General features: G+C 36.8%; 1 protein-coding gene across 1 annotated transcript; it reads left to right on the top strand.

The window, feature by feature from the left end:
- Positions 1 to 570: 570 nt before the first annotated feature.
- tmem120ab (transmembrane protein 120Ab) lies at positions 571 to 11,936 on the top strand. Its single transcript, XM_053647727.1, has 12 exons — positions 571 to 803; positions 3,750 to 3,868; positions 4,137 to 4,253; positions 4,357 to 4,416; positions 6,170 to 6,265; positions 8,288 to 8,377; positions 8,571 to 8,636; positions 9,244 to 9,305; positions 9,390 to 9,482; positions 9,669 to 9,733; positions 9,943 to 10,011; positions 11,705 to 11,936. Exons 1-12 carry the CDS (start codon positions 735 to 737, stop codon positions 11,819 to 11,821), a joined length of 1,023 nt encoding a protein of 340 aa, XP_053503702.1. The 5' UTR covers positions 571 to 734; the 3' UTR covers positions 11,822 to 11,936.
- Positions 11,937 to 13,069: the final 1,133 nt, after the last annotated feature.

Raw genomic sequence — 13,069 nt, 5'->3', positions numbered from 1 at the left:
AACACAGGAATATATGTACTTCCAGCTTGAAAGCTGTATGTAGTTGAGCCACACCCATAATTATTCACATTTCAGGGCACGTAGTCCATTTGAACTCACTTAATTTCTGTCAAGGACAAGTGTTATGAAAGAACTTTATGAAGTAAGTGACTGCAAAAAAAAAAAATGCCTGAAACATCCTGGCATTATACATTCATCATATATGCTATATGAGATCATGAAACTGGTATTCTGCTGGCTTCACCTGTGAGACTGATTTTCTGTGAGTTGTTCTTTTACCCAAGTTATAGTGTAATAGATTATTATATTGTGCAACTGAGGCTATTGAATTGATCACAGAGACTTTATACTGAGAGAATTATTTGTTATTAAGTAAACATAATAATTGATATTGGACAGCTGATAGTGTCAGAGACCATTTTGTACATAAGGGTAAAACCAGACTCTTTTGATGTCAAATTTGAGCAGATGCATAATAAACTTATTACATGTAGTGTATTTCAGACACAAGTGTACCAAAGGTCAGCAGCTTTGTAACAGTCAAAGTTCATTCCCAGTCATAAACAAAGTCCACACGCATCTGTTGTATTCACTGACGCTTGTTTATCCAGAAATACATTGGGGGATATCAGTCTCTAGAAATGATTCGAAATTGACAGTTCATCCAAAATAATCATACAAATAACCCTTGTTATTTTTCGCCTTCATCTCTGAGTAATCTGACAAATGCTCAGATGGCTTCCAAACTAACAGAAGTCCTTCAAGAATGGGAGACACTGGAAAAGGATTTCCAACAACTCCAGGTAAGATTTCATACTAGTGATGGACATGATGGCTCACTTTAGTGATTTGAATCTTTTGAGCTATGCAAGATTTGATTCATTTGGTTCACCACTCATAGGTGGATAGTCATTTACTGTATACACTATGCTTTTTCATATGTCTGAAATGTCTTTCCTGTGATCACTTTGAAATGTCATCACATTGCACAGTTGACTTGGCATTTTGATGGCCATGCATTGGGTAATATTAGCCTTCACACCACAAATGTTATGTAGCCATCTGTCCCTGAGCACTGAAAGTGTTTTGAATGATCAAATCACAATACATGACCACGAAGTAGAACCTCAGGCATACCTGTCCTTAACTTTGTCCCCTCGGATCATCCGAGATGGAGCGTAGGTCAGGGTTGGCAAACTCTTTTGTGGTTGGGAACCACACTGGTTAAAATCTCACAATAAAGGGCAGCGCCAATATATACAATCAGTTGCCATTAATTACTCTATATGTGGCTTACTGTAGCAGTTGTAGAAAAGTAAATGCAAACCATACTAATTGTGCTGTAAAGATGTTCAGTGGAAGCATATTATGAATTAGAGCCCTAGGATGAGCACAGGAAAGTGTTTCTGATTACAGCAGCAGTTGTTATGTACATGCCTAGAGTATCCAGGTGAGATTGAAGCAAGGATGAGATTTGGGCATAAACTCTTTCTTTTTGAGAGCTGCAATTAGTTTGTTTACCTTGCCAGTTCATAACTGCTCAGTACACTGCTCGTACTCTAATTGTTCCATAATGCCATTGGATGTTATGTTCTTTGGTCACAGTCACTTGCTGTAAGCAAATGTAGTATTTTGTGGTTTATTTCACACAAGAAATATGTTGTCCATTTCTTTCAGTGCATTGCACAGTGCTAACCTGTAATTGTACAGCCGGTAGGCACTACTGAGTCTAGGAAACAGTTCCAAATAATACCACGAAAGGACCTCTGGCAAATAAAGTAGCAACTGCATGTGTGCTAGTAGATGAATCAGGAACTGCAAAGAGTTTTTCTTCCTCCAATAAGCCTATCCCTATCCCCAAACAACACTGTACAAGACGAACAGGGCCGTTTTTATACATGCCTCCAGTGACAACTATCTCAGGGGCACCTTCCCCACACCAGTTTACATATTTTACATGCAAGAATAAATGGAATTATCTTGGATGAGATCTCTCATCCAAGTTTAATAAAAATAATAAACAATAAATAATAAAAATGCTGAGCTAGATACTAGCTAACTCTATGTCACGAGAGGGACGTAATGGAGACTAGGACAGATGCAGTTACAAATAAGAGCTTTTACTAAAAAGAGGCAGGCAGACAAATCCAAATCATGAGACAACAGCGTGGTCAAAAACAGGCAATGGGTCAGGCGATTGGCAAACAGGCATAAAGTAGGCAAGGCAAGAATCGAGAATGAGAAACAGGAAATAAGACGAAAAACCATAAAACTCAACTGAAAACAAAGGCTTGGAACGGTGAATACACTCAATACTTCGCAAAGTCATTGTGTTCAAACAGTCTCTTTATACTGTGATTGTGAGTGCTGTGAATTTGATGCAGGTGTGTGTGTTTAGAATGAATGTGAGAGTTCTGGGAATTGCAGTGCATGGCGGCCATGTTTGTAGGCCGCAGTGCAGGATGGGAAATGTAGTCACTGGTTTGCTGTGATATGACACTCTGGATCAGGGGTGCCAAACTCAGATTCGTCAGCATTTTTGTGAGACCCTCAAGAGCCATAATTGAAGTCTATATATATTTTTTTACTTATTTAACATATTCTGTCAACTAACACCAATGACCTAGGCTCTAAGATTATAATTAATTCCTCATCCCACCAAAATGAGCTCATTTTTAGACATGAGTGTGACTTACATCAAGCACTGCACACAGCCTGCATTCAGAGGTCAATCCAAACCGTAAACGTATACATTGTGGTTTACGGAAACTACCTTCAGATGAAAAAACCCAAGAAAACTGCTGTGCGTTGCGTTTAGTTAAACACTTTGAGATGTGTTTGAGTACACTGTACAATGGCAGTTGGTATGCTACAGATCTTCTGGAGAGTCAGAAAATGTAGAGCAGTAGTGCCCTGTGGGCCGTTTCACTAATATTTTTCACACGGGCCAAGTGAAACTAAGCTGCGGCCTGGATTTGGCTGGCAGGCTTTGTGTTTTTGACACATGCAGTATGCTCTTGATATTAGCTAGCTAGGTAGTTAGCAACATTTTTTTCCATTTCAATTACATCAACAAGCACAAGCAAAAAATCCAATTAATTAGCACCAATTTCCTACTGTTGCTTTTTTCTTTTTGTGTTTTTCTGCCCCAAATAGATGTGAACATTTTATGATTGCCACTTCCACCTGATCTTCTGACCTTAGTTACATTAATTACCTATTATTTTCACAACATAAGGGGGCCCCTGCAACTGAATGATACATAAACCCGTTCGCCAAATGATAGACAGTCCTGGTGGTCCTGAGGCGCTAAGCAACTACTTATACTACTTATATGTGATTATTAGATGTGTAAATGTTGTATACACATTCTTACCATCTAAAAAAATGCATTTAACAATGAAAATTGATTCGAGCTAAATATTAGAGTTAAGATTAATTAGGAGTATTTTGGTTTATTCAGATTAATCAGGTTTTTGTATGTAGCTGAAATTGAAATATAGCATGTTAGTGCGTGTAAAACAATTTGTCCAGTTCACCTAAAGGACCGAATCTTTCATGAATCACCCAGTACTATTGTAATTTTCTTCACACAGAGCACACGCCACATTCAATAATTGGACAGCACATGTTTCATCTAAAGTACTTTCTCTGGCTGATAATTGCCTTAACTTTTAAATGAGAATAATGATGCAAAACATTAACATACCTGTTTTATTAATTAAAACATTTCATTCTCTTGCTCTCAGGAGACCCAGCGGCTTTATATGCAGAAGCTGGATGAAGTCTCCAAGCTCCAGAGCAGCTTTACTGCCTCTATAACTCGCCAAAGGAAATGCTTTAAGGATATGTCTCAGTCTCTGAAGACGTGAGGAGGGAATTTACTTACTTTCTAGGCGTCTATTTCTGTTATAATTTCTGCTATTCATGAAGTCACCTTTCAGTGCCAAAGCATCTCACTGGGGTTTTCATGTTATCTGGCTTCTACTCTCTCATTTTATTCTTATTATAGTACTAAATTATATATATATATATATATATATATATATATATATATATATATATATATATATATATATATATATATATATATAAAAATGTGCACACTGCAAGTCACATTATAAACCCCATTACAGATGCAGTAAAGGATTAACAGAAGAGGAAAGAAAGTGTGTGGAAGAAATGAAGGGTCACCTTCGGGAGAGGCCTGCCATTTTCCTTCAAATGGAAGCTTTCCTTCCTAAGAAAAATGGGTAATACAATGCAACAGGCTAATAACATGACCATGTACTGGTTTTAGATATGATCTGTTCTCAATATATAGTGACTTGTTGTTGTTTTTTTGTTTTCCTAAAGGCTATATCTCAGTCTTGTGCTCGGGAATGTGAACGTCAATCTTCTAAGCAAGCAGTTAAAGTAAGGGGTGATTTATATACATGATATATGTGGAAGCTTTTTGAATATGGAACTATTTGCTCATTTTCATTTACAGTCATGTGAAAATATAAGTACACCCCAAGGAAATTGTTTGCTTTGTTTTGACATATTTGGACAAGCAAACATCTGATCATCTGCTTAATAAAGTTGATATACTTGAACAAAACCACAAGGAAAATAGTTTTTCGATCATTTATTCAAAAGAAATATCAATAGATGTGATATTCTTCTGTGGAAAAAGTAAGTACACCCTTGGCCTCATAAGCTAGTATTGCCCCCTTTAGCAGAAATAACTTCTTGTAGGTGTTTTGTATAACTGTTCACCTGTCTCTGACATCGACTTGCTAGAATTTTTGACCACTCTTCCATGCAATATTCTTTCAGCTGCAAGATGTTTGGGGGTTTTCTTACATGTACTTTCCGTTTCAAATCCCCCCACAATATTTCAATGGGATTCAAATACGGGCTTTAATTAGGCCATTCCATACCCCTCAGTTTCTTCTTTTTGAGCCGTTCCTTGGTGGATTTGCTAGTGTGCTTAGGATCATTATTCAATTCAATTCAATTCAATTTTATTTGTATAGCGCTTTTTACAATAGACATTGTCTCAAAGCAGCTTTACAGAAATATCAACATGGTATACAGATATTAAAGGTGCGAATTTATCCCAACTGAGCAAGCCACTGAGTGGCGACGGTGGCAAGGAAAAACTCCCTAAGATGTTTTAAGAGGAAGAAACCTTGAGAGGAACCCGACTCAGAAGGGAACCCATCCTCATCTGGGTAACAACAGATAGTGTGAAAAAGTTCATTATGGATTTATATGAAGTCTGTATGGCCTTAGGAGCAGCCGTAGTCCCAGCAGTCTGGAATTAAAGAAGATTTGAGCTCCATCCAGAGGCAGAAAGGATCTGGATCTCTAGTATCTCCATAAATTCGTGTGGGGCTCGGTGAAAGGAGAGAGGGAGAAAAAAGATAATTATGACTGCGAAGTAGTAGAACAGAATCTAGTCAGGGTAGGCTTGAGTAAACAAATACGTTTTAAGCCTAGACTTAAACACTGAGACTGTGTCTGAGTCCCAAACACTAATAGGAAGACTGTTCCATAACTGTGGGGCTCTATAAGAGAAAGCTCTTCCCCCTGCTGTAGCCTTCACTATTCGAGGTACGGTCAAATAGCCTGCATCTTTTGATCTAAGTAGGCGTGGCGGATTATATAAAACCAAAAGGTCGCTTAGATATTGTGGCGCGAGACCATTATCCTGTTGATAGGTCCACTTTCGGTTCAACTTAAACTTTCAGAGAGATGGCCTCACATTATCTTCAAACACTCTTTGATATGATGCAGAATTCATAGTTGAATCAATGAATGTAAGCTGTCCAGTCCAATTTTTATTAATCCCAGTGTGTGTTTGTGGGTAATGGTGTCTGAAGTTTATACGTACTGTTTTGTGTGAAAGCACCGTCCCAGAAATTCAGGAATTTATCCCATAGCAGTATTTCTCAGTCCTTGCTACTCTAGGAAGAATTTGTGAATTACATACATCTCGCCTCTAGGTGGGAGTATGACATTCAAAATTGGATAATATAATTGTAGATTTAAAATTTCAACATATTCATCTACAGACTGTTTCGTAAGAAAGAGTCATAAACACTGAATACCTATTTGGCAACACTGGATTGTATTTTGCTATTCATTCAATCATCATTTTTTCTTTGTAATTTTACTGTAGGAGTGCCTACAAAGATGAATATGAGAAATTTAAGCTATATGTGACTGTAATCCTGCTCCTGCTGGGGTTCGTCTGTCAGTTTTTAGTCACCTACAGGTAAGACTGTTGACTTATTCTTGGAGAAACTTCACTCACAATTCTAACTTTACTCTATCAAAAATGTATCAGTTAAAGTTGTTATTCATCAAGGCAGATTTGATTATAATTGTCTGATTTCTGAAACACACTGTGGTTTTGTAGCGAGCGAGCCACAAAAAAGTTTTGTACTGTTTTGGGACTGTTGCCTTTTTTCTCTTTATGGTGAGGAATTTATTTGTGAATGTTTGAAGAACAAATGAAGAACATAAAGGGTTTCATGACACAGTGTAGGTTTCACAAATAGGGAAATACAAGGTGCTGGGCAGGGACTTCATGGCAGGGGAATAGTAAAACTGTTGTACCCAGGGCCCTTAGGTGGAGGTAAGTCTTTACAGGACCAGAACTAAAATTGTGCAGTTTTGGGAGCATTTACAATAACCACGGTACAATAATCCTGGTCAGAGTCTCTATCCTGGAAGCACTGGATGGGAAGCCAATACACTGTAGAGCACCAAACACACACGCACACACACACACACACACACACACACACACACACACACACACACAGAGTCTAAACTCTGCACAGACAATAACTGGAGCTCAAGATTGAACTCAGACTCTGGAGCTGTGAGGCAGTGTGTGCTTTTTTGCGTATATATTTTTATAATCTGAGGTGCTAAGCAACTACTTATACCACTTCTAGCAAGAACCAGCCCTGAACATGAAACAACACATTAAACACACTTATCCAGCCTGAAACACACTTGACACCCTGGATTTTGGCTCGACTCCACCCAGTCAGGGGTGCATGGCATATTTGCTTCAATACGCCGCAGGTGGACCAGACCATCAGGAGGGCTGTATGTTTTGCACTTCTGCTAGAGTCAAGAATGAAAATATAGCGAAAAAGCACATTAGAAATGAAAAGAGACGAGGTCACTACCTCACATTTAATTCCACTATACGAAATAAACAATTTTTGGCAAAAGGCTAAAAAGGGCCATTGAGTATACTGAAACATGTTGGGGTCGATTCAGCTGTAATATAGAATAAAAGAATCATGAGTGAACATGAATCATGAGACCTGTTGTGAGATTAATTCAGGTTAATTTCACACTCCTGAGTGATAAGTAAGAGATTAAAAGGGACCTAGAATAGTCTCTTTAATTTGTAGACTCAAGGGTTTGATTCATGGAGTGCATGAGAATATCAACCCCTTAAAACTTTCAGAACCCAGTGGTGGGTGCAAACGTGCTTTGCTTACACTCATCACTACATACATTATCTATTAGTTTTCACTGTAGGTACTGAATAATTAATAGTAATTTGCTGAATAATATGCCTGAATAATAAGCTGGAACTTTTACTGGTTATAGGGTACAGTGTGTGATGGCAACTTGAGAATAGCATAGAGAGTAATATGGGGCTGATGTGTAAATGTTGTATACACATTCTTATCATCTCAAGGGCTGTATGTTTTGCACTTCTGCTATAAGTCAAGAATGTAGTAAATATAGTGACAAAGCACATTAGAATTGGAAAGACATTATCATTCAACTACCTCACATTTAATCCCACTATACAAAATAAACCTTTTTTTGGCAAAAGGCTAAAAGGCATCCACACTACCCACTGCTCAACCGATATCACTGTAATCTGTAATAACAATAACGTTATAACTTTAATCTCAGTTTCTAAAACATTGATGCACATTAGCATTTTGCAGTTTTCAAACTGAATTAGGACACTTAACGTTATAGTGACAGGGTTCTGTATTATTGTTATTATCATGATGATTTAAAACAATAATGAGTCTGATGCCAATGAAGATGACGCTTTAATCACAATTCATAGTTATGCACCAATGACCAGATGACCAGATTTACTGTATGTTCAGTGGATCAAAGATGAATACACATACTGCTAGTAAAAAATAACCCAAAAAACCCCTGCATATTCTCATTTGTGATCAGAGTTGTATGAAATTTTTGCAGAATAAAAGCCTGTTTCACTATGTTGTTGATTTGTGTTATGTAGATTTGTGGATGCACTGCTGAACTTCCTCTTGGTCTGGTACTACTGCACTTTAACAATCCGTGAGAGCATTCTCATCAGCAATGGATCCAGGTTAGTAAGGGATCTGGGGTGGGTTTTTTTTTTGACACTTAGTGGATCACTTTTGGAAATGCATTAGCCAGGGCCAGTCAATCTTATCAGGTCAAAGGAGCAATATATAATATATTTAAATTCCAGGAATTGTTGTATATTCTGTATATGAGCAATAAAAGGATCAGTCTAATGGTCATGCTTTCCACGTCAGGATTAAGGGCTGGTGGGTGTTCCATCACTACATCTCAGCGTTTCTATCTGGGGTCATGCTGACTTGGTAAGTCATTTACACAATTTTATCATGGGACAGCGTACTTAGGTATTGTACACAATCTTAGTTCAATGCATTAGACAATATCGCTTTGCTAAATTCAATTCAACAACGTGAGGAAGAAACCTTGTGAGGACTCAAAAGGGAACGCATCCTCTTCTGGGATAGTCGGAATATAAATTATTATTATTCTACAACTCTATACTATAAGGTCAAACAGTACTAATTCCTGAGATGAGCATAGGACAGTCTTTATGATTTAGCCAGTCTTTATGATTATCTACTGAAGCAAGAGTGTGAGCTCTGGGCATAAACTAAATGCTGAGAGCTTTGAGATACTTGAGCACTCCAATAGAGCCCAGGATTTTCTTGTTTTCAAATTCCACTCATTATGCAGCCTCTGTAACCTGTGTGAAGCTGGAACAGAATAAAAATGTGGACTAACTACAAATCCCTAAGGACTTGGTTGTGGACCTCTGGTCCTTAGACTGTTTTATCAAATGATCTAGAACTACAAGCCTAATAAATTTTAGTGATCCTCTAATTATTTCCATGTTACTTTCAGTGTTTTTGGTGAAACATAATCCTATTCTTCTGCCTTGTTCGATCTCAGGCCTGATGGTGAGCTTTACCAAATGTTCAGGAACCAGTTTCTTGCCTACTGCTTGTATCAAAGTATGACATTTGTTCTAATTTGGCTCTTTAATACTGTTAACAACGATTAGAAGTGTTGTATACTGTACATCTTTGTTTCTGCAGGCTTTGTGCAATTCCTTCAGTACTACTATCAAAGTGGATGCCTTTATAGACTGAAGGCTTTAGGAGAAAGACACAACATGGATCTGACAGTGGGTAAGAAGAGATTTTGTAATATTCAAGTCACGTATGAATTCTCTTTTGATTTCCAAGTTCCACTGACCAATAGCATGAAATATCCCTGAGAAAGCCTGTGTATAGTAAGAGAACAGAAAGAGAATAAAGCTGTTCGCTCGCTGAGATGTGAGATTACTTTATGTGATAAATTATTCTACTTTGTAGAAGGATTTCAGTCATGGATGTGGCGAGGGCTGACCTTTCTGCTGCCCTTTCTATTCTTTGGTCACGTAAGTATGCTTCTCTGGCCCTGATGCCAACAGTGAACAAAATGTGTCGAGAAAAGTCTGATGGCTGATTTAAAGGACAGAGCTTTGAATTAGAAAATTGAATTTTAAAAAATAATATCAACACTGTCCTAATATTTACAGTATATTGATATTTCCTACATTATGAGGGTAATACATGTCGAATATGATTATTTTGGTCTGCTTTTTAGTTCTGGCAGTTTTTCAATGCGATCTCCCTGTTCAGAATGGCTCGATTGCCTGAGTGTAAAGAGTGGCAGGTGAGATATTGCAAAAGTACATCTTTCTCAAACATTTTGGTCATTTATTTTATTCCAAAATGGCCTCACGTACACGTACAGTATGTATATCAAGTTTATTAGGTATACTTACTTAAAATATTGTCTAACACTGCATAATGCATGTTCTGATCCACATAAATGCATTATTAATGCAGGGCATCAATTATGGCATTTTAAAATGATAAAAGATGCAAAAACCAAATGAAAGAAACACAGTGGATTGGATTTTTTGCATGAGTGTGTTTTGAAGTGAGAAAATGTTGTCCCTAGAACTAATTATTCATTTCACACCATTTTCAGTCATTTTCATTTAAGTGGATTGGCTACAATAAATTGCACCTTTTTTAGTGTGTTTTTAGTGTGTTTGTGTGTATGGTGCCCTGAAATGGGCCGCCATCTATTCCTGGACCCTGATCCTGAATGAATGAATGAATGAATGAATGAATAAAAGTTCTGACATTTTAGTCAAAGTAGTATGAGATAGGGCTTTGTGAAGAAAGTCTGAAAAATATTCCCACATGAACTGTGATACAGTAAACTGAACAGATCACCAAGCTGTTAATAGGCATGGTTTAACCCTGCACATTGTGCCTCCACTGCTTCTCACATTGCCGTCAATTGAATGATTCATGAATCAAAAATATTCCTCACGCTATGAGTTAATCACTGGAGTGTGAAGTAATGTTCCTGTACCCGGCTGTACTGTAACATTCGCTGCCATTTTATATCAAATATGTTTTAGTGTAAATGACATGTGACATAGCATGTGTCACAGCATGATTTATAACATAGACCAACTAATTGATAATGAAATTCGTTGTCAACTATTTATTTTATTATAGAATTCTGTCCATTTTTGAAAGTGCATAGAGGAAATACAGGGAACACATGATTTCCCAAGGAACTACACTAGTATAGTACACAATACATCAAAAATGGAAGCATTTTGGATTTGCTGCATATGTGTAATTCCCTACAGGATGAAAGGCCTCACTGTTGATGTAGACACATCACCCTTCATTCTTACAAGCAGGTTTTTAGTGAAATAAAGATTCTCTGTGTTTCATAGTTGCAGTTTTCTTGTATATTTAGTCTGCATAATGTAATGTTTCTCCTCCTCTAATGTTGTTCAATCAACTGCTCAGCTTTTTGACAAGACCTTCAGGAATTGAGTATTAGTATGTTAGGACTGGGTTAAAACTAAAGTGTGTAGTTTATGAGGGACTGGATTCAGGAAAAAAAAAATACCCCAACTGAGATAATACTCCACAACTGATACTATAGTATTTTGTACTGATAGTACAGAATATCAGTAATCCACTACTATTACTCGGTCATAACTTTTTCAATTTATATTTCTCAAAGATGCCATTATTCTTTATTAATGCAAGTCTAATGACTAATGACACTATGACTAAAAGAAGAGTACGATATCCACAGAGTTAGCAGATTTGTAGGTCTACAGTTAGATTTAGTTCATTAGTAGGCTATAGTTGGCAATTCAGTGTACAATAAATGTGGAATTCATTTTTCCATGATTACTGCTCTTTGAAAAGTGTTTAAAATGGTATTATTAAGTATGATGGAACATGTGAATATATATAAATACACAAAACACCTGATTCAGTATTTGTGAATGAATCATGAATGTATCCCTTCTCTTTTCTGCCAGGTTTCTATGTGTGGGATTTGCTTCTTGATTTTATTTACAGGCAACTTCTTTACTACACTCGCAGTGGTGCGTCACAAGCTGAAAAACAAGAGCCATGGAAAAAGCAAGAGTTCATAAACTTGACAGTTTTTGATGTGCAGAATTTTTTTTGTCAAAAGATGTTTCACACACCCTTTTTGACATTTGTGAAAATTTCTGATATGGATACTTCAAAATAAAAGCTCATGAACTGGTCAACCGTATGGTTTTTTAGTATGTATATGTTACGCACAGAAAAACATGTCCCACAAGTCTCACAAAGTTCCTCATTGTTGATCATAAGCCCTAACTACTGAAGGTGAACTAGAAAAGAAGCTGCAGGCTAAATATACGGAACTGACTTTATTTCAACATGCATGGAGTCTAGTGGTAATTCTTTTTATACTTTAAATAAAATAAATGTGCAGTATAAAATATAAGCCATAGTAACACCTTACATATTATTGATGAATGTACTAACAAGAGAATGGACCCAAGTCTGGACCCACCAATGTATATGGAGAAGATTCTGCATCAGATAGATAAGCAACCACACAGAGGAAAATGCAATACAGAGATTGTAATCAGATTGTAGTGCTTTTCTTTTGTGGCTTGTTTAAAGGTTTGCATTAAGAAACTTTGATTTGTGTTTGTCAGAAACAGGTCATCTAAATATTGAAAATTGGTGTAATGTGTTTAAGGTGCAAAAGGTATGTAAGGTATACCACATTGTCATGGGTAAATAATTAGAATGCTTATTTAAAAAAAAAGTAAAATTAAGAATAATCAGGAAAAAGCACTTCACATAGCTACTCTTTCACATTTGAGTTTATGAAACAAATGGTGGTAAATTCAGATGATGGCTTGCATTTGATGGAAAACGAACCGTCAAATAAAAAAGGCACACTTTCAAATATGAAATTTAAATCTAAAAATATAAAAGCTCAATGTTTTTGTGAGGTCATACTGATATACAGTAGCCCCAAAAATACATACATCAACTATTAATTACCTTGGGGCCAACTGGTTAAAAGAAATTGCAAAAAAAGGCTAAGCAGAAGGAAGGAAGTTTTGAGAAAAGGTCTAGAATCATCTGTTTGCACAAACAAAGCCACATTATTTGTTAGATCAGCAAAACCTAAATCTTCCTTCCTCCACAGTTGGATATATTGTAAAAAAGGTTCAAAGGACTTGTGAATGAAAACAGACAATGATCATGGCATAAGTGAGTAAAATCAAGAAAAACAGGCAAGAAACAGCAGCAAGGATTGTCTCAGACATCAATAAGAATGACCAAATACAACTAGAGCACAAACGATCCAAAGAAACCCCCAAGGTACGGGGAGA

This window comes from Ictalurus furcatus, chromosome 17 (genome assembly GCF_023375685.1).
Source record: "Ictalurus furcatus strain D&B chromosome 17, Billie_1.0, whole genome shotgun sequence".
NCBI classification, from domain to species: domain Eukaryota; kingdom Metazoa; phylum Chordata; class Actinopteri; order Siluriformes; family Ictaluridae; genus Ictalurus; species Ictalurus furcatus.
The sequence above is the reverse complement of the archived record's forward strand: the minus strand, read 5'-3'. Positions and strand labels throughout refer to the sequence as shown.

Coding starts and splice junctions, on each gene's coding strand:
- tmem120ab (XM_053647727.1), top strand. CDS start 735: ATGGCTTCCAAACTAACAGAAGTCCTTCAAGAATGGGAGACACTGGAA. Junction 6,266..8,287: donor CAGTTTTTAGTCACCTACAG/GTAAGACTGTTG, acceptor TGTGTTATGTAG/ATTTGTGGATGCACTGCTGA. Junction 8,378..8,570: donor CTCATCAGCAATGGATCCAG/GTTAGTAAGGGA, acceptor TTTCCACGTCAG/GATTAAGGGCTGGTGGGTGT.